The sequence below is a fragment of the Bos grunniens genome, chromosome 17 (assembly GCF_055505025.1).
Source record: "Bos grunniens cultivar Pamir isolate PY7600 chromosome 17, Bosgru_T2T1.0, whole genome shotgun sequence".
Lineage (NCBI taxonomy): Eukaryota > Metazoa > Chordata > Mammalia > Artiodactyla > Bovidae > Bos > Bos grunniens.
Genome location: NC_141181.1, coordinates 56,144,526 through 56,171,217, shown reverse-complemented (window position 1 = coordinate 56,171,217; position 26,692 = coordinate 56,144,526). Strand labels below are relative to the sequence as shown.

At 43.2% G+C, this 26,692-nt stretch overlaps 1 protein-coding gene and 1 long non-coding RNA gene across 3 annotated transcripts in view; one reads left to right on the top strand and one right to left on the bottom strand.

Annotated features, from left to right (window-relative positions):
* The window catches only part of TMEM233 (transmembrane protein 233), a 91,386-nt gene extending 66,655 nt beyond the window's left edge, over nt 1-24,731 (top strand). The window contains exons 2-3 of one of the 2 annotated variants that reach the window (XM_086347868.1): nt 11,272-11,412; nt 22,750-24,731. In XM_086347868.1, coding sequence (XP_086203994.1) covers nt 11,272-11,412 — 141 coding nt within the window. In that variant the 3' untranslated portion in view covers nt 22,750-24,731. Of the gene's footprint in view, nt 1-11,271; nt 11,413-22,749 lie in introns of those variants that run through there. The other variant, XR_015144538.1, reaches the window with a different exon arrangement.
* On the bottom strand, nt 550-10,984 carry LOC147355464 (uncharacterized). The gene is made up of 4 exons (XR_015144539.1): nt 9,680-10,984; nt 9,452-9,547; nt 3,205-3,634; nt 550-1,543 (listed from the first exon to the last, which is right to left on the bottom strand). It is a non-coding gene; the product is annotated as an uncharacterized LOC147355464 (long non-coding RNA).
* Nucleotides 24,732-26,692: the final 1,961 nt, after the last annotated feature.

The following is a 26,692-nucleotide window of genomic DNA, read 5'->3' as shown; positions in this document are numbered from 1 at the left end:
ATTCTAACAGCTGAGGAGGCTGTGTGAGTAGGTGCCAGGTGTGTGACAGTTTGGCTTCAGCAAAAGAGTGAACAGGTCAGCCAGGTCCCTGACCTTCTAGCATAAGGAGCAGGCAATCTTTTTCTGTCATGGACCAAATAATAAATATTTTAGGACTTGTAAGCAATACGCTGTCTGTCCCAGCTGCTGGGGACCAGCCCCAGCTGATCCAGGGTATTCGAAGGAGAGACGGCCTAGGCGACTATTTATATGCTAATTAGAGATATAGAGAACAATAGAATGAGGATAGCTCAGTAGGAAAATTGAGTGGAGAAAAGAAGCTGAGTAGCTTGGTTTACGCGGGAGACCAATAAAACTTCAAGACAAGAAGTTTGCACCACTTACGTAGGCCGCAGGCGCCCTCTCGAATAGCGGAAGGTGTCTCACCCTAGACTCCTTCTCGAGTGGGTCTTAGAAGCCCAGGCATAATTAGTAAGCGTGGTGGGTTCCGCGCTCCAGATGGAGACTCAGCTGGAGGTTAGAGGGAAGAATGACATGGGGAGACCAAGCGCTGGTGAATAAGGCCCATAGCTTTATTTTTAACAGGGGCTTTTATACCCTAAGTTACACATAGAGGATAATAGGGGATGCAAAGTCAGCAGTCTTTGATTCTTATCAAAAACCAAGGTTTCTTTCCTGCAAATGTATCGTATACAAATGGTTTAGGTGATTTACATCATCTTCTGGCCAAAAGGCCTACTAACATTTTATGACTCAAGGACTTATCAACAAAGACTTACTTTCTCTAAGAGTAATTATTTCAAGGTTTGGCACCATCTTCCAAAGATAAAATTGCATTCCTATAGGGCGGATGTGTAATGGGTTTACAACAAAGAAAGAATTTATTACCTTAAGGGTCTAAAGTTACTAACACCAAGGCCACTACTTATTTTTTCTACATACCCACTATTAATTGATACATATTCAAGGATACAATTCAGGGGATGTGAAAACTTGGCAACAAGCATTGACTCATCAATGAAATCCTTTACTAGTTTATTCTGACAGTTTTTAACTCTCTGAGAGGCTCTAAGCTATTTGAATATCTTAAGCTTCCCATGCCTCTGGAGGCTGGGAGACTGTAAACAATCGTATGCATAGCTGCAGGAGTCCGGGTAAACTTGTCAGGCGAGTTAGAGAGCCATCAGAGGGGTTTGGATTTAAACACTCCTAATTGCCCAGGAACTTTATTAATTGGAGCTGTAAGTTAACTCTTTGACAGAGAGAGCGAGATGGTGGTAGGGGACAGCCCCCAGTAAAGTCAGAGGTGAGAGCACAAAGCAATAAAGTAGGCAGACTCTGGTTTTTTGGGGGAAAATGCTCGAGAATATCCGGGGGGACTCCTGAGGCTCGATCCCGCCTTTGCGTATGCCGAGCCTCCTTCCTCATGACCTTTGTCACGAGTGGAATGCCTCACCGGCTCCCCGCATCTCCCCCTTTTTTATTTCTTAAAACAGCCAGATGTAGCTCAGTCGCGAGCCTCTGAATGCTCTGCCGAAGAATCCTGACAATACAAGGAAGAATGATTATTAGAAATAAAATTAAAACAGCCAACGTAGCATAGCCAAGGAAGGTAGACAGAATATTTTTTCCTGAAATGTAGTTAGAGAAAGTATGGAAGAAATCATTTGCTGTTCCAGCGGCAGTAAAATCTAATCGGGAGTGTTCCAGGGTTGCTATTTGATTGTGAAGTTTCCCTAAGTCTAAGCTAATGTCAGAGCTGTTCCAAATACCTGAAATATGGTTTTTAATCTTTTCCCATTCAAAATCTGTCTCATTTACTTTTAGGGGTGTTACACATATCCACCGGTAGTCAGCATGACAGGACAATGCCATTTTCACCTTTAAAGCCTGCAATTCAGTCCCAATATGTATTACTGCTTCCTCTAGGGCATCTACCCTCATCTCTAATTTTCTGTCTATAGCTTCCTGTGTTGCCAATGCTAAAGAAACATTTTTGGACATAGAATCAACATATTGAGCAGTATGTACTTGTTGAGTCAATGATATTGCTGCCACAGTAACAGAAGTAATTGCACTTATCAAAGCTGCTATTCCCAAGATAAGTAAGCCCACAAACCGTCGTGTTCGCATTAAATCCTGCAGTTGTTGTAATACAGCCAAACCGTAATTATCATACCAATAAGAATGCACAGACACAGGTATCATGAGATAGGGTGGGCGTTTCAACACAACAAAAGAACAAACATTATATTGGGGGGTCAAACAAGATGAAAGCATACATTGTTCACAAGTTACGATATTAGGTCCACCTGAATAATTCATGTGTACATTTAATCTTTTGGAGTCATTAGTAAAGAGAAAAACATAAGGCGAGGGTACACAAGCTAAAACAGAATAAGTAGAATTGCTATTTGGACGGAATAAGGAAATGGGAGCAGTGGCAGCAAGGGCCCTCCAAATTTCTGGCTGCCAAGAGGTTCTGTTCTTAGTTGTATAAGACAATATAGGCGAAACAAATCGATTATTATGCCATCTAGTAATGCTTAAAGGCCAAGAAACCAAATCTTTCTTCCAATTATAAAATCTGCCGGGAAAGTCATCAAGGGGCAATGGGCTCCTATCTAGGTCTGAGTTACTCCAATCTTGAATCATGTAATTTCCTCCTCCCGGTATTCTGTAATCAGCTCTTAAACGATAAGTACAAGATTTCCAAATCGGATACCCTGTACGATCATCTATAGTGTTCCATATGGCATCTGAAGGCTCGGTATTATAACAACTTGGATATCCGGGAGGGGGTCTATGGATTATAAATTCGTGGGGATCAAGGGCCCCGGGCATACGAGCCTGTAAAATCCAAAGCGCTAGACGCCCTCTATGTTCAATACCTGAGGCTGGAGAATGAGTCAGAACTGCCTTTTTAGTGGCTCCGACACATCCTTCTTTAGGGGGAATAATAAAGCTTTCTATATCACTGGGGAAGTTGAAACAAACAGGAAGGTCGTCTGCTAATCCCCTGAAGGTAAAATTGAAATTAATAGGATATTCGTCTGTGGTATAGGAAGTATATGACCCTCCCAGTAACTGAGGCTGGTTTGTGTGGACCCGTAGGGGGTCACTGTTCCAGGTAACTACTTGAAAGGTTGGAGGGTCTGGGAAGTAAGCCCAATACTTTTCAGGAGTGGGGGAGGAGGCGCTTACCTGGCATGATAATAAGGCAAGCATAGCAATAAACATCTTCTCAGGGGAGGTTGGAGAGCCCTGCAAAGAGGTTATTCCCCGTGCCTGATGGCAGAGTGTTTTTATTTGTCCCCAAGTAGGTATGGAGGCATTCCGGGTCGCCTGAGTCAGGCGGCCTGACCTCCTTTTGTGAGGCAAAGGATCGAGGGGAGCGATATCCTGTATGTGAAGTTGAGACATCTGTTTGGTGGGCGGATCCGTCCCCTGCTCATCCGGGATCCCTGATGTCAGTTGCTCCGATGTCAGTGGTGTTTCCCGTGCTGGCGGGGGGAGCGAAGGCAGAGGAGGCCCTTTTCTCTTTCGGGGTCGCGGCGGCCGTGGAACTCGGTATCCGAGAGGCTGAGACATGGCGAATCAATCTATCCGGAACCCAAATTGGAGAATCTGCGTCCTGTGGAAAAATACAAGCATATCCTCGACCGCTGGTTAACAATGGGTCAGGACCTTTCCACTGTCCGGAAAGGAGGTCCTTCCATTTAACTAATGGTTTTGCATTCAATTGCTCCGGGCACCAATGGCGAAGCATTGCAGTCATTCCAGCTGAATCAGTATTTAAAATATTTATTACAAAAAGAGCATGTTGCAAGAGGTGATGGGGAGAACTATATTTAAACTCCCCTTCTTTTAGTTTTTGAATTTGGGTTTTTAACGTTTGATGTGCTCTTTCCACAATGGCTTGTCCTTGTGGATTATAAGGGATGCCTGTATTATGTTTAATTTGAAACTTTAGACAAAATTCCTGAAAAGACTTAGATGTGTAAGCAGGAGCATTATCAGTTTTCAAGGCTTTTGGCAGACCCATATATGAGAAACAAGTAAAGAGATGTTGTATTACGTCTTTAACTGCTTCCCCTGTGCGAGCAGTTGCAACAATAACATGAGAAAAGGTGTCTACTGTTACATGAACAAAAGACAATTTTGCAAATGAAGAGATGTGAGTTACATCCATCTGCCAGAGTGCATTAGGTTTAAGACCGCGAGGGTTAACTCCCATAGGTAAACTATTTATAGTAGTGGGACAATGAGAACAGGAACGAACAATCTCCCGAGCAGAGTCTCGAGGAATCTGAAATTGATATCTTAGCGCAGTAGCATTTTGATGGTGGAGTGAGTGAGAAGCTCGGGCTTCTTCAAAAGCAGAAGCCACTGTGACCTTAGTTAGTGAATCTGCCAGGTCATTTAAGGCATTTAAAGGTCCAGGCAATCCAGAATGAGCCCGAATGTGGCCAATAAAATATGCTCGGCTTCGTTTCCAAATTTGCTGCTGCAGTTTAGTTAACAAGTGAAATATTGCAGTTTTATTCTCAGGCAGGATCGCAGTCTCAATGTGTGGAAACAGCCTGACCACATACTGAGAATCAGAGTAAAGGTTAAATTCCTCCTCTGCAAACATAACAAAGGCCTCTATAACAGCTGTGAGTTCAGCTCTCTGGGCCGAAGTCTCCTGCGTATGTAAAACTTTACGCTGATCTTTTGTAACTATAGAAGCTCTGCCGTTAGCAGACCCGTCAGTAAAAACCATTTGAGCATCTGAGATGGGAGAGTATTTACACCTAACAGGGAAAATAACCGGGTGTTTAGACATAAAATTTAGCAAAACATGTGAAGGTAAATGATGCAGAATTTGGCCAAAATAATTTCCGATAGCAATCTGCCAATTCTCATCAAACATTAGAAGAGCATCAAGTTGTTCTTTATTATATGGAATTACAATTTCTGCTGGTTCTTTACCAAACAATTCAATGCTACGTTTTCTCCCTTTCAATATCAGTGTAGCTATCAGTCCTGGATAAGAGGCCACTACTTTTTTAGCCTGGGCGGGGAGATGGACCCATTCTAGAGGGCCATTTTGCCATAAAACTCCCGTAGGTGCTATTGGAGTAGCTAGGCAGAGGAATTGCCAATTTGTTTGTAAATTAACTCTTTTAACATAGCTATCAGATAAAGCTGCTTCCACTTTTTCTAAGGCCTCCTGAGCTTCAGCAGTTAATTGTCTCTTAGAAGTTGGATCAGGATCCCCACGTAAAATGTTAAAAAGAGGTTTTAATTCAGCAGTAGTTAATTTTAAATAAGGCCTGATCCAATTAATGTCGCCTAAAAGTTTTTGATAATCATTTAAAGTAACAAGGTGATCTTTTCTCAATTTTAATGGGGCATGAGTCACAGTTTCTGAATTGATAACCCGTCCTAAGTAAGTTATGGGCGGATTGACTTGAATTTTCTCTGGGGCAATTTTTAAGCCTCTGTCGGTTAAAGCCTGAGTCAAATCCTGGAGAACAGTTTGTAAATGAGCTCTATCAGGGTGAGCTATTAAAATATCATCCATATAGTGAATCATATACAGTTGTTCATATTTAGCCCTAATATCTTCTATAGCTGCATTAACAAATTTCTGACATAAAGTAGGGCTATTTTTCATTCCCTGGGGCAACACTTTCCATTGAAACCTTAAATAAGGCTGTTTAAAATTTTCTGCTGGTAAACTAAAGGCAAATCGCTTTTTATCCTCAGCATTTAAGGGGATGGTGAAAAAACAGTCTTGTAAATCAATTACAATAATATTATATCCTTCTGGGATGGCTACTGGGGAAGGAAGCCCAGGTTGTAAGGCTCCCATATCTTCCATAGTGGCATTAATAGCTCTTAAATCTTGTAAAAGTCGCCACTTGCCAGATTTTTTCTTAATAACAAAAATAGGAGTATTCCAGGGGCTATTGGAGGGCTCAATGTGTCCCAATTCTAGTTGTTCAGAAATTAACGCTTTGGCTGCCAGTAGTTTTTCTTTAGTCAGAGGCCATTGTTCTACCCACACAGGGTCCTGAGATTTCCACGTAATGGGGTCGGCAGCAAAAACAATGGCCTCCATCAAAAATTTGGATACCCTAACCCAGCACGGAACTTTAGAGGAGCAGGGCAAATTGGCTCAGTTATTCCTGTCTGCTGTTTACCTAACCCTTTTGAAGGGTCATAGCCCATTTGTAGCATTTGCAAAGTTACTTTATCATCAGGGCTAAAAAGTAACATGCCCATTTGAGACAGCACATCTCTCCCCCACAGCGAGAAGGGCAGCGAAGGAATCATATACGGTTGGAATGTTCCACGGGTATCCTCAAATTGCCAGTCTAAAATTTTTGCACTTTGAGCTACTGTAGGAGCTCTCCCGATGCCCACTAAGTTATTTGCAGTAGTATGTGTGGGCCAGGAATTGGGCCAGTCTTTCCCAGAAATACAGGAAACATCTGCTCCTGTGTCTAATAGCCCTTCAATAGACTTGCCACTGACAAGAATAGATTTCATAGGACGCTTTTTAGTAATTTCTGTTACCCAAAAAACCATGTCACTAGACCCAAATCCTTTGTCCTGTCTTTCATTTTGGGTGGCTGTTTGCCCAATTGCATTATGATAAGGCAAAAGTAAAAGTTGGGCTATTCTCTGTCCCTGATGTATTTGGAAAGTTTTAGTCGGGGGTGAAATCATTATCTGAATTTCTCCTGTATAATCTGAGTCAATTACTCCAGGAATAATTGTAAGACCTTGTATAGCTAAGGAACTTCTGCCTAGTATAATTCCTACCAGGCCTGTCGGTAATGGACCTTTAACTCCTGTAGGGATTTTTATAGTGGGGCTATCTGGTGTTAATATTGTTGAGGTGGTGGAACTGAGGTCCAGTCCTGCGCTGCCTGGGGTTGCTCTGATGAGCTCTGCGACGGGACGAAGGGAATGAACGGGTTCAGTGAGGCTGCCCCAATCATTGTCGGGGCCTGGGGCTGGCCCCTCAACCCGTTTCCCGACTGCTGGTCGGGGCCTAAAAAGGCTCCATTTCTATGAAATCTTGACCTACAGTCCCTTGCCCAGTGATATCCTCTCTGGCAGCGAGGGCAAAGAGACCTAGGATTAATAGGCAGTGGGGCAGGGTTTTGCGGAGCAGCCACAGCCGGTTGGGCCGGATTAGGCAGATAAGAACCGGGTGGTCTTTGAGGGCACCCATGAAAAGTGTGTCCCGTCTGGCCACAAGAAAAACAAGTTCTAGGGAATGCATTCCTGCCTTGGTTATTGGGATCACCTTGTGATGGCTTGTTTTTGTTAGTAAAAAAGGATTGGACTGCCTGCTGATAAGAGTTTCCTTTTATCGCTGCAGCTATCGCAACACCCTGTAGCACTGATGGTCCTACATCTGCACACTGTTTCATATAATCAATTAGAGTTCCAGTTCTTCTAACAGGGCGCAATATAGCCTGGCAGGTAGAATTAGCATTTTCAAAGGCCAAGTGTTTTGTTAACAGTTTAGCTGCCTCAGAATCAGAAATTATTCTCTGGACAGCTTCTGAGAGTCGTGAGACAAAGTCTTCAAATGGCTCTTCCGACTTTTGTTTAATATCAGATAGAGCGGCACCTGATGCTTTACCATCAGGCAATGAGCGCCAGGCAGTAAAGGCACAATCAGCCACCTGTTGTATAGTAGTCCTATCTAATTTCATCTGTTCATCATACGAGGGGTAGTTGGTCTGTCCAAGTAGTATAGGTTCAGTGATATGTGTAAAGTCTCCATTTTGGTTAGAAAAAGCATATATACGAGCGAGATCATCATATTCAGATTTCCAAAGTATAAAATGTCCTCCGGACAGGCAGGCCCTAGCAATTGATTTCCATTCTCGAGGTGTTAAGCATTGACCTGCTAAATTTTCTACTAGCTGCATCGTATACGGGGCTTTAGGCCCATATGAGATACATGCATTTTTAAGTTCTTTTACCAATTGAAAAGAAACAGGCTCCCAGTCGATAGCCTTTTGTTCACTTTCATCATTGTCAAAAATTAAAGGGAAACAAGCCTGAAGCTGGGGATCGAATTTCTCGCCAGGGGCAGAAGAGGCCCGTCTCCGTGGGATCGATTTTGGAATTTTCCCACTTCGATAGGGAGGTGGCGGCAATAATGCGGGTTTAATAGGACCTGTACGGCGTGGTATGGGAGGTGGTATGGGAGGAGGTATGGGAGGTGGTATGGGAGGTGGTGGCAATGGCATAGAGTCCACATTCTCTGCTCTGTACTCAGGAGCTCTTTGAACTGTTTGGTATCCAAAGCTTACATATGGATTAAGTGGGACGGTCTCTTGGGAATCCCTAGGGGCATATGGCCTGATGGGAGACATTTCTCTTAAGTTGTTTGGAGCTGATGGCTTGACAGGGGAAGTTTCTCTTAAGCCTTTTGGGGCATCTTTGTTTAAGAGATGCCGATGTCCATCAGGGTGATATTTAACTGTTATCTCGCCTAAATTCTCTTTTTCTTTTGGGGAAGGCTGATCTTGTTTTTCATCCCTATCTTTAAGTTGTTCCTGAGTAGTCATGGCTGCTAACATTTTTCTTAGTTGCCGATAGTCAGGCGGGTCTTCGTTTTTCTCATTTTCCTCAGGTTTAACTACAGTTTCGACCTCATTTTCCTCTTTAAAAGTTACTCTTTTAGATTCAGGGGCAGGTTTAGCTACAGCATTTTCTTCACTATCACTTTTAAGATGTACTTTTTCTGAATCAGGGGCAGGGTCTAAGACATCTCTAATGATATTCCATAAGGAAAAGGCGTCATTAGGCACCTTTTCTGAGCCATGTTCGGCATGGTAAGTTTTTAGCTGTTTTCCTACTTTTTCCCAGACATCTAAGTTAACAGAGCCTTCGTCTGGAAACCAGGGACAGTGCTCTTGTACAAATGAAAGAAATGATTGAATGGCAGATTTTTTAACTTTGATTCCTCTTTTACCTAATAACTGTAAAATTACTCCTATAAAGAGCTGTCTTTCATTTGATTCAGTATTACCCATGTCAGAAAATTAAGTATAGTAAAAGATTTTGCTTTAAGCTATCAAAAGATCAGGCTTTTCTTTGGCCTTTTAACTTCAGAAACTGTTTTCTCTCTCTAAGTCTAACTCTTTAACACTTTCAACACTTCCCACTCCTCTCGCCCTGTCTATCCTACAGGGGGGTCCGCGGCACCCTCGAGTGGGGTCCTAGCCGTCCCGAACACTGGAAGAACAATAGGGCTGGTGACCCAGATTGTCCCGGGGGAGGAACAGTAGGCTGATGGCTCAAACTGTTCCAAGGGAGGAGCAGTAGGGCTGGTCACCCAAACTGCTCCGTGGGGGAACAAGAGGGCTGATAACCCAGTTGTTCCGAGAACGGGGGGCAATAGGGCTGGTAACCCCAATTGCTGGGAGCTTACCTTCGAAAATCCTGTATCGGGCGCCACCTGCTGGGGTCCAGCCCCAGCTGATCCAGGGTATTCGAAGGAGAGACGGCCTAGGCGACTATTTATATGCTAATTAGAGATATAGAGAACAATAGAATGAGGATAGCTCAGTAGGAAAATTGAGTGGAGAAAAGAAGCTGAGTAGCTTGGTTTACGCGGGAGACCAATAAAACTTCAAGACAAGAAGTTTGCACCACTTACGTAGGCCGCAGGCGCCCTCTCGAATAGCGGAAGGTGTCTCACCCTAGACTCCTTCTCGAGTGGGTCTTAGAAGCCCAGGCATAATTAGTAAGCGTGGTGGGTTCCGCGCTCCAGATGGAGACTCAGCTGGAGGTTAGAGGGAAGAATGACATGGGGAGACCAAGCGCTGGTGAATAAGGCCCATAGCTTTATTTTTAACAGGGGCTTTTATACCCTAAGTTACACATAGAGGATAATAGGGGATGCAAAGTCAGCAGTCTTTGATTCTTATCAAAAACCAAGGTTTCTTTCCTGCAAATGTATCGTATACAAATGGTTTAGGTGATTTACATCATCTTCTGGCCAAAAGGCCTACTAACATTTTATGACTCAAGGACTTATCAACAAAGACTTACTTTCTCTAAGAGTAATTATTTCAAGGTTTGGCACCATCTTCCAAAGATAAAATTGCATTCCTATAGGGCGGATGTGTAATGGGTTTACAACAAAGAAAGAATTTATTACCTTAAGGGTCTAAAGTTACTAACACCAAGGCCACTACTTATTTTTTCTACATACCCACTATTAATTGATACATATTCAAGGATACAATTCAGGGGATGTGAAAACTTGGCAACAAGCATTGACTCATCAATGAAATCCTTTACTAGTTTATTCTGACAGTTTTTAACTCTCTGAGAGGCTCTAAGCTATTTGAATATCTTAAGCTTCCCATGCCTCTGGAGGCTGGGAGACTGTAAACAATCGTATGCATAGCTGCAGGAGTCCGGGTAAACTTGTCAGGCGAGTTAGAGAGCCATCAGAGGGGTTTGGATTTAAACACTCCTAATTGCCCAGGAACTTTATTAATTGGAGCTGTAAGTTAACTCTTTGACAGAGAGAGCGAGATGGTGGTAGGGGACAGCCCCCAGTAAAGTCAGAGGTGAGAGCACAAAGCAATAAAGTAGGCAGACTCTGGTTTTTTGGGGGAAAATGCTCGAGAATATCCGGGGGGACTCCTGAGGCTCGATCCCGCCTTTGCGTATGCCGAGCCTCCTTCCTCATGACCTTTGTCACGAGTGGAATGCCTCACCGGCTCCCCGCACCCAGCTACTCATTTCTGTTGTTATAACATGAAAGCAGCTACAGACAGTAGTAAACAAATGATTGTGACTGTGTTCCCTACAGACTTTGTTTACAAAAATCACAGGCTGGATTTGGCCTATGGGCCATGGCTTGCAGACCCCTGTTCTAATGGATGAGACAGATGTACCCATTCATCCTTTCAGCATACGAATATTTACTGCATATCATCTACATGACAAATATTGCATTGGACAGTGGTATACTGTGCTAAACAAGGAGACAATGGTCCCTGCTCGCATAACACTTATACTCTAATGGGAGAGGCCAAATCATTCTTTTCAATATGCTAAGGTAAATATTAAGATGAAAGTAATCAGGAACTACAGAAGAGGACGTTAACTCAGACTGGGAGTTCAGGGAAGACTTCCTGGAGGAGGTGGTAATCATGCCACTGGCTCAGATCAGCCTGGGAAACCATGTCTTTCCTTGTGGGTTGTCATCACCAGCTCTTCCCTTGTGTCCCCCAGGCTCAGAACAGCTATGAGGATGGAGACATTGAAGGATCCAAGCGGCTTGGAAGGAATGCCAAGTGGGTGGCCGTTGCCTCCATCGTTATTGGCCTTCTCGTCATTGCTATTTCTTGTACAGTTCACTTCACTTGGAAATAGGTAAGCTTTTCTGGTTTTATTAATATTTATTTTTATTTGGCTGCGCCAGGTCTTAGTTGCGGCACATGGAATCCATCTTTGTTGCAGAATGCAGGATCTTTAGTTGCAGCATGCAAGCTCTTAGTTGTGGCATGCGGGACATTTAGTTGCAGCATGCGGAATCTAGTTGTGGCAAGAGGGATCTTTAGTTGTGAAATGCGGAATCTTTAGTTGCAGTTGTGGGATCTGGTTCCCCGACCAGGGATCAAACTCAGGCCCCTGTATTGGGAGTGCAGAGTCTTTGTCACTGGACCTCCAGGGAAGTCCTCTAAGGTGCCTTTTCTTGAAAAGCCCACTGGAAACTGCTAGGATAGGTTAGATTGTGCTCCAGTAGCAGTCTCAAACAAAAGGGTTTTCATCTTTATTCACTACTATTCCACAGGCCACATGGGTTTGCAGAAAGTCTCTCCTCCACACAGTCCCTCAGGGTCCAGACTACACCATCTTGTAGCTGCTCTGTCTGAAACAGGAGTCAACAAACTTCTCCTGTAAAGGGCCAGATGATAAATATTTTAGGCCACTATTAACGTCTCAGTTGCAACTACTTAACTCTGCATTTTAGCACAGAAGCAGCCATATCCAATCTATAAATGCATTAATGTGGCTGTGTGTGATAAAGCTTTATTTATAAAAACAGGGAGCTGGCCCATGGCTCATAGTTTTCCAGCCTCTGATCTAGAACATGAGGGCTTCTCAGGCTAAGACAGGAGAGAGGAAAAGCCAGAGAATCCCACATGGGTTTTCATTGCCTCAGCCCTGGAGCGATACTTGTCACTTAGGCTCATATTTGATCGACTAACACCAGTCACATAGTTCCACCTAACTGTAAGAGAGTGGGAAGTGTATGACAATAAGTGGAACTTTAAGGTTATCACTTGCTCTGCCTTAGCATCTAATCTGCTAAATGATTTCCTACATGACACTGCATCCAACTAGCCTGACTGTTCTTAGTTTAAGAACAGAAGGGTCTCTGCCTATGTTTGGTATTTTCAGTGAGCTCTCTTCTCACAAAGAGATGATGTTTCTCTCTGGATCAGGACAAATTTATTCTGATTTCTCCAGCCAGTGGAGATGGGCTCCATCCACTAGAACCACTGATACTTGCCATCAGAGTTTTGCCAAAGGGCAAGGTAGTGTGATGGACAACCAGGATCTGGGAATGACAAGCCCAGATTCATCTCTGTCTCACTGTGTCTCACCTGGCCAAACAGATAAGAATTCAGAAACCCTTCCACTCTTCTCTCATAGCAGCACTGTTCCTCCAACACCATTTCCCTCAAGCTGGGAAGATCAGTCTTTTTGACCTGGTTTCAGGAAGGGGCCCATTGGGTGGGTATGGGAGGAAGGGGACACCTTTTAGATCAGCCAAGCCCACCTTGGCAACCAAGAGGGTAGTGGATGTCCCAGTGGGTCGACTTACTATCAGACAAGCCAGATCCATGAGCAATCAGGGGCCGCTGGGTGGAGGAGGAGATATCAAAATAGGAAGTGTCATAAAGGAAAAAATATGATCTCTTTTGACCAAAAGAGAGGAGAAAAAGACACTAAGATGTCAAAAGCACCTCAAAGTGTCTTGCCTACAAGATGGCAAATTGATGATGTTGGCCTGTGAAGGAGAAGGCAGTTGAAAGATAGATGAGAACACACCCGACTTTCCTCTTTAATGGAAGGGTAATGTGCTTGCATGTGTGAGCATGGGGCCATGGGGTGTGGGGTAACACTGTGCAGGTTTGGGACCAGACTTCCTTGGCACAAGTACCCGCCCCCTTTACCACTTTCTTACTCTGAGACCTTCTGCCAACTGCTTGCCTCCCTCAGCTTCAGTTTCTTCCCCTTTAAACTGGGGTTTATAATTGTACCCATTTAATAAACCTGCTGTGAAGGTTAATAAGATGATGCACAGAATGTGTGTAGGTTGGCATCTGTTCCTTTTCAGTGCATAAAGAAATACAAACCATTTGTTAATTATTACTATGATTATCAGCATGACTGGAGGAAGGACCTCAAAGAGTTCAAGATGCTATTGAACTGAGTTCAGGGCTTTGAATAGATGAGCCAAACTCGAAGGACGGTGTTCCGGGTAAATAAGGCCAAGTCCTGGTGTAACTCCTGGGGACTTGTGAAAATACATACTGCCCAGATCAGTGTTTGAGCTAAGTGGTGATAATAATAGCAACTGACACTGACCTAGAACTCACCATATGCCAGGTACTGTTCCACGCTCTCACATGAATTAAATCTCACTGAGTCCTCACAACAACCCCAGGAAGTAGGTGATATTATCCCCATTTTTTGCAGATGAAGAAACAGAGGCTCAGAGAAATGAGGCTACTTGCCTGATATCTCGCAGTTAATTAGTAGAAAAGACTGAGGGTGAGCCCAGGGTAACCTGGCTCTGGAAAATGTTTGTTGTTGTTGTTGTTTTGCTATGCCAGGTCTTAGCTGAGGCCCGCAGAATCTTCGATCTTTGTTGCAGCATGCAAGATTTTCTTTTAGTTGTGGCATAAGAAATCTAGTTTCCTGACCAGGGATTGAACCCAGGCCCCTTGCATTGGGAGCACAGAGTCTCAGCCACTGAATTGCCAGAGAAGTTCCTGGAAGCTGTTGTTAACCACACCACCTCACAACCTCTAAGCCAGCACATCCTTTGTAGTACATGCACTAACAAAGGCCAGTAGGTGGCTCTTACCTTGTGGATAACTCTACAATTATAACTATAATGCTGGTGCCTTGAGGTTCCAACCCGCCAGAAGAACATGATGAGTTAGGGCCAAGGGTAAGAAAATCAAAGGGCTGCAGGAGTGAGGCAGGGAACATATTATACATGCATGAAGCAGGTTGATGGGGAACAGTGGGGACTGTGGTGAGAAGAGGAGCACAGTTTAAAGGGAGCAGCCACCACTCTGCTCCTGCTGGTTGTCACCACTTAGAACGCAGACCTTATGGGCCCATTTTCCAAAAAACATTGGAAAGTTGGGTCTTTATTTAAAAATCTCCTGATTTTTAGATGTTGACCACCAATTCACACAGTTTAAACACATGATGAGGGCCCCAAACAAAACAAAAACATACAAAAATCACACCTGCAACCTGGACATTATCTACTTTATAGAGTTTCTGGTGGACAATATGGCTTTCAAAGTTCAGTTTGCCTATTAGATTCCAGGCAAGAAGTTTCACTGGGGACCCAGAAGTCTTCCTCCATTGAGGGAGTTCTCCACATGAGGACTTCCTCCATTCTCAGTAAGAATGTTTCTGTATGCAGGTGAAGCTCTGATGTTTGTATCCTTGTGATTGAGGTTTTGTTAGTAGTAGTAATGAAGGATAGGAGAGGAGGTCACCTCTCCATTGCTTCTCCCTGATGGGAAGTGTTTCACAGTGGTTAGAAACTGGCCCTCAGCACTCTTTTTGCCAGGACTCAAATCCTAGCTCTACCACCCAGACCACTCTGGCATTTTTTTTTTAGTATTTACTTTGATCTTACCTATTTATTTGGCTGCACCAGCTCTTAGTCGCGGCACACAGGATCTTCAGTCTTCATTGCTGCATGTGGGATATTTAGTTGCGGTGTGCAGGATTTTTTTTAAGTTGTGGCAAGCAGCATCTTCTAGTGGCACACAGGATCTTTAATTGTGGCATATGAACTCTAGTTGCGGCATGTGAAATCTAATTCCCTGGCCAGGGATCGAACCCAGGCCCCCTGCATTGAGAGTCCAGAGTCTTAGCCACCCGACCATCAGGGAAGTCCCACCCTGGCAAGGAAGCTTCCTGTGCCTCAATTTGCCTCTCTATAAAGTGAGGATAGAATTGTTTCCCCATCTGTATGGTCAGGTTCCCTTTAGCTACTTTTCCTTCTGTGGTATCCAAAAAAGCAAAAATGTTTTCCAGAGTTAGAATTCCACAGAGAAACTAAAATTTAAAAGCTTTGTCGTGTGTGTGTGTGCATGTGTATGAGACAGTAAGAAACTAGACCTCAGTGAATGAAATCAGTTCTGTTTTCCTTTAAAACCAATAATAAGACCCGATTTCTCAGTAATCCTTTGAAATAAATTTCCCAGCCTGGCTTACTGGAGGAATTGAACCAAATTGTGGAATTACTAAAGTAGAGGTTCCCAAACTTTGGGCTGCAGAAGACTTACCTGGGGAGTTTTAAAAGAGTTAGACATCTGAGCCCTACCTCAAAGGATTCCAACTCACTGAGTCATAAGCGAGGACCAAGAATCTGCATTTTCAAGCTCCCCACTCCCTCCCAAAGACTCTGCTGCAGGTGATTAGAACACTCTGCCAGTCTTCCTTCCTCCCAAATCGAAAAGGAAGAACACACTAATAGCACTAGCCATTAACAGAGTGGTCAGTTTTCATTTACATCAGCAAACTCGTCATCCTAACATGTTATATCAAACTCAAGGCCAAGGACGGGAATCATTTTACCACCCAGGAGGTGTACCCGCAGAGAGACGCTTTTGTAACAATCAAAGCAAGGACCTCCGTGGAGGGGCTGGGAAAATCTGACTTTAGAGAAGGCCTAGCCTAGAGGCAAGACCAAAAGCTTTGAGTATGTCAGTTTCCTGTATTTCATTTAAAAAAAAAAAAACTGTCTGAAATCTCCTACTATCTTTTAAAAACTTGTTAAGTCCTGCAAAAAGGGCTTCCCATGTAGCTCAGTGGTAAAGAATCTGCCTGCCAATGCAGGAGACTCGGGTTCAATCCCTAGGTCAGGGAGATCCCCTGGAAGAGGAAATAGCAACCCACTCCAGTGTTCCTGCTAGGATAATCTCATAGACAGAGGACCCTGGTGGGCTACAGTCCATGGGGTCACAAAGAGTTGGACATGACTGAGCACACGTGCCTTTATGTGTGTGTGTATATGTATGTGTGTGTGTGTATATATATATTCCTTACCCTTATTAAGAAAACCATAACCAATCTCTTCTCTCTCAAATGATTGAAATCTCTGGTGGTTCACTTTCTTGGAACAGATTCAGGTCATGATAGTCTTCACCCAAGCTCATATGAAAGTCTCATTCATCCTAATTTTTTTTTTCCTTCCAGCTTTATCAAGATTTAATTGACATACAGCACTGTATAAGTTTAAGGTGTGCAGCACAATGAGTTGACTTACATACACCATGAAATGATTATCACAGCAAGCTTAGTGAATACCTATCAGCTCATATAGATACAGAAAGAAACAGAAAATTTTTCCTTGTGATGACAACTCTCAGAATTTGCTCTTTTAGACCACTTTCATATATAACACACAGCCGCGTTTATTTATCACATTATATCTTATACTTATCTTATAACTAAAGTTTGTACCTTTTGACCCCCACCATCCAGTTATCCCTCCCCTCAGAACCTGCCTCCAGTAACCACAAATATGATCCCTTTTTGTATCACCTGTCCTAATTTTACAGGATATCTCTGTAAGTCATGTGGTGGTTGGAGCAAAGAAAGCTAAGAGTTTGATGACATCAAATCTGTTAGAACTGGGAATTACTGAACTCAAATTTATTCAACAGTTTGGGATAGAATGCTGAGCTAGCAGGAGAGAAGTGCTCTGTTCATATGGAATCAGAAACTTGCAGTCTCTTGGAGTTATCAAATTCCCTGTTCATAGGTTGCTAGGGAAAGTAGAGAAATGAATCATAGAGGTGAAACATTTAAATACTGCAGCCATCTGTTTATTGATCCTGATTTTTCGCATCCTCAGCCAAAAACAACAAGTCTGCAGACTTTTACTTTCTGCTGGCATCTGAGGATTCAAGCAAGGTTAGGCTATTCTTGTCATGTTCCACAAAGCACAGGTCTCACCTGTGACAGATCCAGCGGGGATGCTTGTGAAAATACAGATTCCCAGACCCACAATCAAAACTCCGAATGTCCCTGAAACCTGCATTATCACAGCATTGCTAACCCCCAAAACCTAGTTCTAAGTATTCTAATGTTGTAAAAACACTATACTAAAGCTTTGCCTCTAATGGAGAACATTCTTTTTTTTTTTGGACTGTGCCAGATCTTAGTTCTGGCACTTAGGATCTTTTCTTCTTTGCAGTAACAGGGCCCTTTAGTTGTGGCATGCAAATTCTTAGTTGTAGCATGTGGGATCTAGTTCCCTGACCAGGGATTAAACCCCCCTGCATTGGGAGTATGGGGTCTTAACCACTGGACCACCAGGAAAGTCCCTAATGGAGAGCAGTTTTATATATTAATAGGTAGACGTAGGCTGCAAAGTAAGACTTTTTCACATTCCTAAGCCACCTGGAAGAAGCTTCAGTGATTGCTACTTCCCCTGCCCTACCTCCTAGAAAGTTTACACATCTCCCAAGTCTCCTCTTTCTTCTCTCCTTGTGATCATGCTCATGGTTGAATTCAGTGGAACTCCTTTAGCACAAAATCAGTTGACCAAACCTGGGTGTGAGGGAGACCAGTGTTGTCTGCCACAAATACAATAAATGACAACCAGTGGAGCTGCTTCTTACTCAGGGGTGAAGTTATAATGTCAGGGCATCAGGTGAGCTTTGAATAATCAAAATTAATCTTGGACGTATCTATAGGAGGGTACCCTATTTGAGAGTCACACAGCGTCTCCTGATCACCCCAATATAGCCAGTGTTCCCTCCACTGTGGGGACGGATACTGTCCTTGGGTCAAACACCAGCTGAGGTTGTTGGCTGTTTAGGGCTCGTGTCGTATGTTCAAACACTGGAACCACATTCTGAGCTCAACAGGAGTCCTATACCCATTCATACTCATAAGCATCGAGCAGCCTGGTGGCCAGTATCTCCATTTCAACAGTTGCTTTTTTTCTCTTTGAAAAATACGAATAGTTTATTTCTGTAAGTTAAATACACATACATTGTACTTTCACTGACTTTACATCCCTAGGTGGCCTTGTAGGTACCTAAAGAGCCAAGCGCACTCCCACCACGTATTAAAAATACTTGCTTGTCATTCTTAGCAATAAGAGACATTATGTTCCAAAGTTCCATTAAAGAAGAACTTGACTTCTAAGGTTAAGGATCCCATGACTGTCTCCTATTAGCAGGTTCAGAGTTGGCAGATATGAACCCATTCTCTACTGGTAAAGCTTCTACATTATAAGGAGACTGAAACGAGTTCTTCCTGACCTCAGCATATCCTCCCTTTGCATTAGAAGGGAAGTAAGAATAAAGTCTATGCCCCAACCAGTAACGCTGAAGAAGCTGAAGTTGAATGGTTCTATGAAGACCTACAAGACCTTTTAGAACTAACACCCAAAAAAGATGTCCTTTTCATTATAGGGGACTGGAATGCAAAAGTAGGAAATCAAGAAACACCTGGGGTAACAGGCAAATTTGGCCTTGGAATACAGAATGAAGCAGGGCAAAGACTAATAGAGTTTTGCCAAGAAAATGCACTGGTCATAGCAAACACCCTCTTCCAACAACACAAGAGAAGACTCTACACATGGATATCACCAGATGGTCAACACCGAAATCAGATTGATTATATTCTTTGCAGTCAAAGATGGAGAAGCTCTATACAGTCAACAAAAATAAGACCAGGAGCTGACTGTGGCTCCAATCATGAACTCCTTATTGCCAAATTCAGACTTAAATTGAAGAAAGTAGGGAAAACCACATACCATTTAGGTATAACCTAAATCAAATCCCTTATCTTATGATTATACAGTGGAAGTGAGAAATAGATTTAAGGGCCTAGATCTGATAGATAGAGTGCCTGATGAACTATGGAATGAGGTTCATGACATTGTACAGGAGACAGGGATCAAGACCATCCCCATGGAAAAGAAATGCAAAAAAGCAAAATGGCTGTCTGGGGAGGCCTTACAAAGAGCTGTGAAAAGGAGAGAAGTGAAAAGCAAAGGAGAAAAGGAAAGATATAAGCATCTGAATGCTGAGTTCCAAAGAATAGCAAGAAGAGATAAGAAAGCCTTCCTCAGCGATCAATGCAAAGAAATAGAGGAAAACAACAGAATGGGAAAGACTAGAGATCTCTTCAAGAAAATTAGAGATACCAAGGGAACATTTCATGCAAAGATGGGCTTGATAAAGGACAGAAATGGTATGGACCTAACAGAACCAGAAGATATTAAGACGAGGTGGCAAGAATACACAGAAGAACTCTACAAAAAAGATCTTCACGACCAAGATAATCACGATGGTGTGATCACTGACCTAGAGCCAGCCATCCTGGAATGTGAAGTCAAGTGGGCCTTAGAAAACATCACTACAAACAAAGCTAGTGGAGGTGATGGAATTCCAGTTGAGCTCTTTCAAATCCTGAAAGGTGATGCTGTGAAAGTCCTGCACTCAATATGCCAGCACATTTGGAAAACTCAGCAGTGGCCACAGGACTGGAAAAGGTCAGTTTTCGTTCCAATCCCAAAGAAAGGCAATGCCAAAGAATGCTCAAACTGCCACACAATTGTACTCATCTCACATTCTAGTAAAGTAATGCTCAAAATTCTCCAAGCCAGGCTTCAGCAGTATGTGAACCATGAACTTCCTGATGTTCAAGCTGGTTTTAGAAAAGGCAGAGGAACCAGAGATCAAATTGCCAACATCCGCTGGATCATGGAAAAAGCAAGAGAGTTCCAGAAAAACATCTATTTCTGCTTTATTGACTATGTCAAAGCCTTTGACTGTGTGGATCACAATAAACTGTGGAAAATTCTGAAAGAGATGGGAATACCAGACCACCTGACCTGCCTCTTGAGAAATCTGTATGCAGGTCAGGAAGCAACAGTTAGAACTGGACATGGAACAACAGACTGGTTCCAAATAGGAAAAGGAGTACGTCAAGGCTGTATATTGTCACCCTGCTTATTTAACTTATATGCAGAGAACATCATGAGAAACGCTGGACTGGAAGAAACACAAGCTGGAATCAAGATTGCCGGGAGGAATATCAGTAACCTCAGATATGCAGATGACACCACCCTTATGGCAGAAAGTGAAGAGGAACTAAAAAGCCTCTTAATGAAAGTGAAAGTGGAGAGTGAAAAAGTTGGCTTAAAGCTCAACATTCAGAAAACTAAGATCATGGCATCCGGTCCCATCACTTCATGGGAAATAGATGGGGGGAAACAGTGGAAACAGTGTCAGACTTTATTTTGGGGGGCTCCAAAATCACTGCAGATGGTGACTGCAGCCATGAAATTAAAAGACGCTTACTCCTTGGAAGGAAAATTATGACCAACCTAGATAGCATATTCAAAAGCAGAGACATTACTTTGCCAACAAAGGTCCATTTAGTCAAGGCTATGGTTTTTCCTGTGGTCATGTATGGATGTGAGAGTTGGACTGTGAAGAAAGCTGAGTGCTGAAGAATTGATGCTTTTGAACTGTGGTGTTGGAGAAGACTCTTGAGAGTCCCTTGGACTGCAAGGAGATCCAACCAGTCCATTCTGAAGGAGATCAGCCCTGAGATTTCTTTGGAAGAAATGATGCTAAAGCTGAAACTCCAGTACTTTGGCCACCTCATGCGAAGAGTTGACTCATTGGAAAGGACTCTGATGCTGAGAGTGGTTGGGGGCAGGAGGAGAAGAGGACGACAGAGGATGAGATGGCTGGATGGCATCACTGACTCAATGGACGTGAGTCTGAGTGAACTCTGGGAGTTGGTAATGGACAGGGAGGCCTGGCGTGCTGCAATTCATGGGGTCACAAAGAGTTGTACACGACTGAGCAACTGAACTGAACTGAACTGAAGAATAAATATCATGAGGGGTAGGAAGCAAGAAGCTGCTCTTACAAAAGCATAAGAACAAATCTCTCTTATTCTTTGTATTATTGGCTGATGTAAGGCTTCCTTCCTGGCAATTGTTTTGCACAGATGTCTTCAGAGAATTTTTGTGATTCCATGATGAAAAATGGGAAACATTACCTGTTTCCAGAAGATCAGAAAGGCCTTTCTTGTTGGTTCAGATAAGTTGTGATAAAGATAAGTCAGACCTAAGTCATCAACAATGGAAAGATTTTTGCTTTGAAAAGGATGTAAGATGGTGGGATATTGATGAAGAAGAATATTGATGAAGAATAAACATGAAAAAGATGTTCATAAAAAAGAAAGAAAAAATTTGATGGAAGATTGAAGAAGTTTTTTAAAAAGTAAACCAAAAAAAGATGTTCGATTTCTCCAGTAGCCGGATAACTCAAGGTAACAATGAAATACTAGATGTCCATACACACACACACACATGATAATATCAAGGTTGGTGAGAGTGTGAAGACCAGGATACCACACTGTTGGTGGAACAGTACATTGGCACAGTCTTTCAGAAGGTCATTTTCTAAAATCTCTGTGCCTACTTGCCCAGCAGTCTACTTCTCAGTGTCACAAAAAGGCATTTAAAACACATGAAAATCCCCAATGCCCAGCGCCCAGCCTGGACCAGCTAAAATAGAATCTCCAGTGATAGGGCAGGGCATCAATCGGTTTAGGGCCCTCCAGATGATTCAAATGTGAAGCCCAGGGATGAGAACCAAGGATATGCAATGATGCTCATGGCAGCTCCACTTGATTATAAGGGAAACCTTGAAACAGCCTAAATGTCCAAGAGTGGGAGAACAGTTAAATACACACTGGTTCATTCATAGGATGGAATACAATACTGCAATTTAAATATGAAAATACCTCCCTTACTATGGCTTTATAAGACCCCAAAGGATCTGGTTGCTGCTTCTCCATCCACATCTCCCAGCCCTTGCTCCCTCCCTCCTCCGCTTCAACTGCACTGAATTCCTCTTCTTTGAGCAACACAAGCATGCCACGGTGCCTTTGCACTTGCTGTCCCTCTTCCTGGAATTGTACTCCTCCTGATATTTGCATGGATTGTTCCCATCTCTCCTTGAGATGCTCCTGTCTAACTACAGCTGTGATTTAAATGTAGAGGAAAATGCCTGGAGGGTGCACCCCAAATGTTAACAGTGCTGCTAACCCTTGAGGAGGAGAGTAAGATTCAGAAAGCCTCAGGGCCCATGATTGTGCCTACATCTGTATCATTTGGATTTTTGCATGTGCAACATGTAAAACATATGTTCCCAAGTAAGATATATTTTTCAAAAAGAAGCCAGTGCTTAGACTCAAAAGTGTGCAGAGCTGCTAGTCCGTGTCAGCACTGGGTGAATTAGAGTACTAGCCATTGAAGAGGGAAGCCCTTGCTGAAGAGGCTCTACGCTCTCTTCTCTCTCTCTCTTTTCTTCTCCCCTGCCATCCCCCCCGCACCCCCCGTCCCACCATCTGTTTGTCTGTCTCTCTCACTCTCACTCACTCTGTCTCTTGTACACGCAGAGCCTGAACAGCCAGCAGTCAGCCACGAGCATGGAGGATGGACCTCATCCACACACACCCCAGAGGAGTTTTTGAGGAATGGATCCTTGACTTCAGACTGTGAGATTTTTTCCTCCAGGACTCTCCAGAGGCAGGTCCCTGGCAAATGAACTAAAACCAGAAAGAACAGCAGGCAACAACAACAAAAAAGTCCAAAATTTAGGAAACCCAGGCAGCAAAGCCAGATCAGCTGAAGCCATTGATTTTTTTTTTTTTTTAAGAAAATCAAGCCTCACTGTTTCAGTATATCAAAAGCCATTGTGTCCATGTGTGCGTTCCTCTTCTCCAGAGATGAGCCTCAGAAAATCTCGTTGCTTTTAATGGGGGCAGTCCAGATCCAGGAGGAGAGGGAAGTTTTGGGAAGAGTAAAGGATGCTGGTTTGCAGCATGGAGCACATTTGCAGCATGTTTAAAGCCATCGAATAGCGCCTTGTCTCCTTTCATTTTTACATGTTGTAGCTTCACTTTGGCCTTTAGCAGCTCCTCCTCCATCTGCTCCATTCCATCATCAAAGATGGGGATGAAGGAGCTTTCTGGTCTTTCGCCTTAGTCTCGCCTGACTCCCTCCCACCAACCCCTTGCTTGCATCCCCCATGGGTCAACTTGACCACAACCTCATTTGTCACCTCAGACAGACTCAGACTCTGAGAATGTACTTAGTGGTCATCATAGGTCCATGGGCATCCCTCCCATCCCAGTTTTGGGAATATACTGCCTGTGTTTAATGAACTTACTTCAATCTCTCTCTCTCTTGAGCAAGTCTCAGGCAAGATCTTTGATTTTCCTGGATGCCACCTGGAAATGCCACCCAATGTATTTATTTTTCTGTCAAATGTAAACCCTGTAGGTGTGACTACTGGATTAACAATGCCACCATTTTCCTGCCTGCCGGAACACGCTAACCCCGTATGCAAGATATACCGCTGGTGGTACACAAAGATAACTTTTAGGTCATATGCAGCCACAAGATTAAGTGTCACTAAATCACCGAGAACATTTGCATTTTTCTTTTTCAATCCTGATTACATTTCAGAAAATGTCTCTGTTTAGTGCTCATGGGTCCTCAACACCTTTCTGATTCTTTGGCTTGTTTCCCTTCTTAATAAAGAACAGACCTCAGGTTCAAAGTCTTCTGTTTAGACAAAATTTAATAACTTAATGGGTTTTATTTTCAGTCTATGTATTTTATTGCTTTCCATTTACGAGTCTCCACTTAGGAATATAATTTTCTTGTCAAATACATTTACTTACAAAAAGAAGTAGACTCAAAGAAAATATTAAGTGGTTAATACAAAAGGTGATAAGGGGGTATATGTTAAAAATAACTTGAAAAACTAGTACTAAAAATCATGAAAATAACCTTCCTAAGCAAAAGAAAAGGCAGCTTATTCTAAGTGAAAGAACAAGTGTCTAAATCAAAACACCTGAGTTTCAATACCTTCTTTGCCACTATCTATCTATCCAAGCAGGTTTTAGGCAAGTTTCTTAGCCTTCTGTGCCTCAGATTTCTTCATCTGGAAAATGGAGATAAGAACACCGGCCTACTTATCTTGGAGTGGTCAGTATGATAATTAATTACCGTGATAGATACGATTGCCCCAGAGGGAAAATTCTAAGTGTTACACAAATACAAAGCATTGTTCTTAGATGATTGTGGATCCCAGGCATTTGTTAAAAACCCTAGACCCTCACAAAAATAAACACGGGTGGACCACCTGTCATTTCACCCAGACATCTGTCATGAGCCAGTACTTGTCCCAGGAGGACATAAACCAGGAATACCAATTCTCAGCACACAGAGATCCCAGCATCATTCCAGTATATGGATCTTGATTTCTGTTCTACACACCTTGTTTTCTGTTTGTTTGTATTCGAGTTCCTGATCTTTTATCCAAATCAAATGAAGTGTTGCTGAGAGGCAGAATAAAAATGGTTTTAAGAAAGCTGGTTTACCATGGTGTGTATGTTCTGTTTCCTTGGGGTTCCCAACCTTCTTGAGACTCCCATAACCATAATGGGCTCATTCATCCCAGCCTCAGGGAAGACCACAGAGAGGCTGAGGGTTGGGCTAAAGAAAGAAGTGAAAGTGAAGTTGTTCAGTTGTGTCTGACTCTTTGTGACCCCATGGACTGTAGCCTACCAGGTTCCTCCGTCCATGGGAGTTTCCAGGCAAGAATACTGGAGTGGGTGGCCATTTCCTTCTCCATATCTTCCCGACCCAGGGATTGAACCCAGGTCTCCTGCATTGTAGGCAGACAACTTTACTATCTGAGCCACCAGGGAAATCCGAGGGTTGGGCTAGCAAGGTATCAGTTCACATCTAGCTTATGGCGTGAAGTGCCCTTCCAGGTGGCACTGAAAGTGTTGGCCCCACTAAAGTCAGAGAGCTCTGGGCTCAAGGTGAGGGTCTGATTTTTTTTTCCGGGCCCCCAGAGTGAGGTGATGGTCTTCTCCTGCAGAACTCAGATCATGCCTTCTTCACTTCAGAAAGCACAGTTAGAAAATGGATTGGCCAAGAGCCAGGGGACTGTTTCAGCAGCCAGTGGACCAAAAAAAAAAAAAAAGTCTACAGCAAAGAGTTTACTTGTTCATATAGTTGAAAACGAAAATTCCAGAGATAACTTCAGGTATGGCTGGATATTGGTGTTCAATATTGTTAAGAACATCTCCGTTATCTACTTCTCAACTTCTGAGCACATTTTGGTTTCACAGAGACACAGTGTCTGCCAGCATCTTCAGATTTCTTCCTACCAGCTAAGCAATGTCTATGGAAATAAAGTAACTGCTGTAATAGCTACAAGGAGAAAAAGTTTCAATTTGAAGTAATGCAGGATTGATTTGGAGCAGGAACCAAACCATTAGAATGGATACTAGCCATTAACACACAGGTGTGGCCACCCTTTCCAACACAGAGTGACGCAGTGTCCAAGGCTGTGGGGCGCCCTCTCTGGCAGGAAATGAGTCAGGATTCAGCCAGCGAAATGGAGGGTGAAGTCAGCTCCACCCAAACTTTACGGATTGAGAGTGTGGGAAGGGTGGTTTCCCAAAGGAAAACCAAAGTGCTTTTTACCCGAAGAAAGGAGAGACATGCTGAATGGAAAAAAAACAAAACAAAAACAACCACTCTCTGCTTTAAGTAGGCTGCTTCTTACTATGCCTATCACAAGCAGGGTGAAAGTCATCTGCTAGCTTTCTAGACAGTTTCCCCATTGTGCTGTCCCTCGCCTCCATTTCCTCATCAGATCTTAAAATGACAGAGCACCTGTTCAACCATAGAAACTGCTAGACTTTGGAGATTCCAATAGGATAGAGACCCTTGGGAACAGTTATCAGGCTAGTGGGGAACAGGACATAGAGAAGCAGAAGGACACATGAGAGTGCTAAGGCAGAGGCAAGGAACAGTGTCATGCAGTCCCTTTGCAGGAGGGAGCACTGACTGTCTCCGCGGGCAAAGCCTCAGGGAGGGAATGTCCCTGACCCGCTGATCTGTGCTTTGCTAAGGGTGATATGGCTACAGCCTTTGAAGTGGCCCTGTCTTTACCCGCAAGTTACAGGCAGAAGCAGATGCAGACATAAAATCGCTGGCCTCAGCTCCTGGATCAGCAAATTATCTCTGGCCCACACCATGACAGCTGCATTCAGCAAAATAGCGTTGTGCATGTATCTTGATATGTAACCCTAGATCCAGGCTTCTAAATATAAGGGACTGTCTTGGGTTGCTGATTAAAAAAGCATTCTAAGATAGTGTCCACATTCATTGGTTACTACCAATCCTTAAAAAAATTATTCATGGATGTTGAATGTTTGAGCCTGGAGAGTTACCCTATTAAAAATAGGTCCCCGGATCAAGACACTTTGAATTCCAATTTGACAAATACAAAGATGCTTGATACCCAGGCATCAC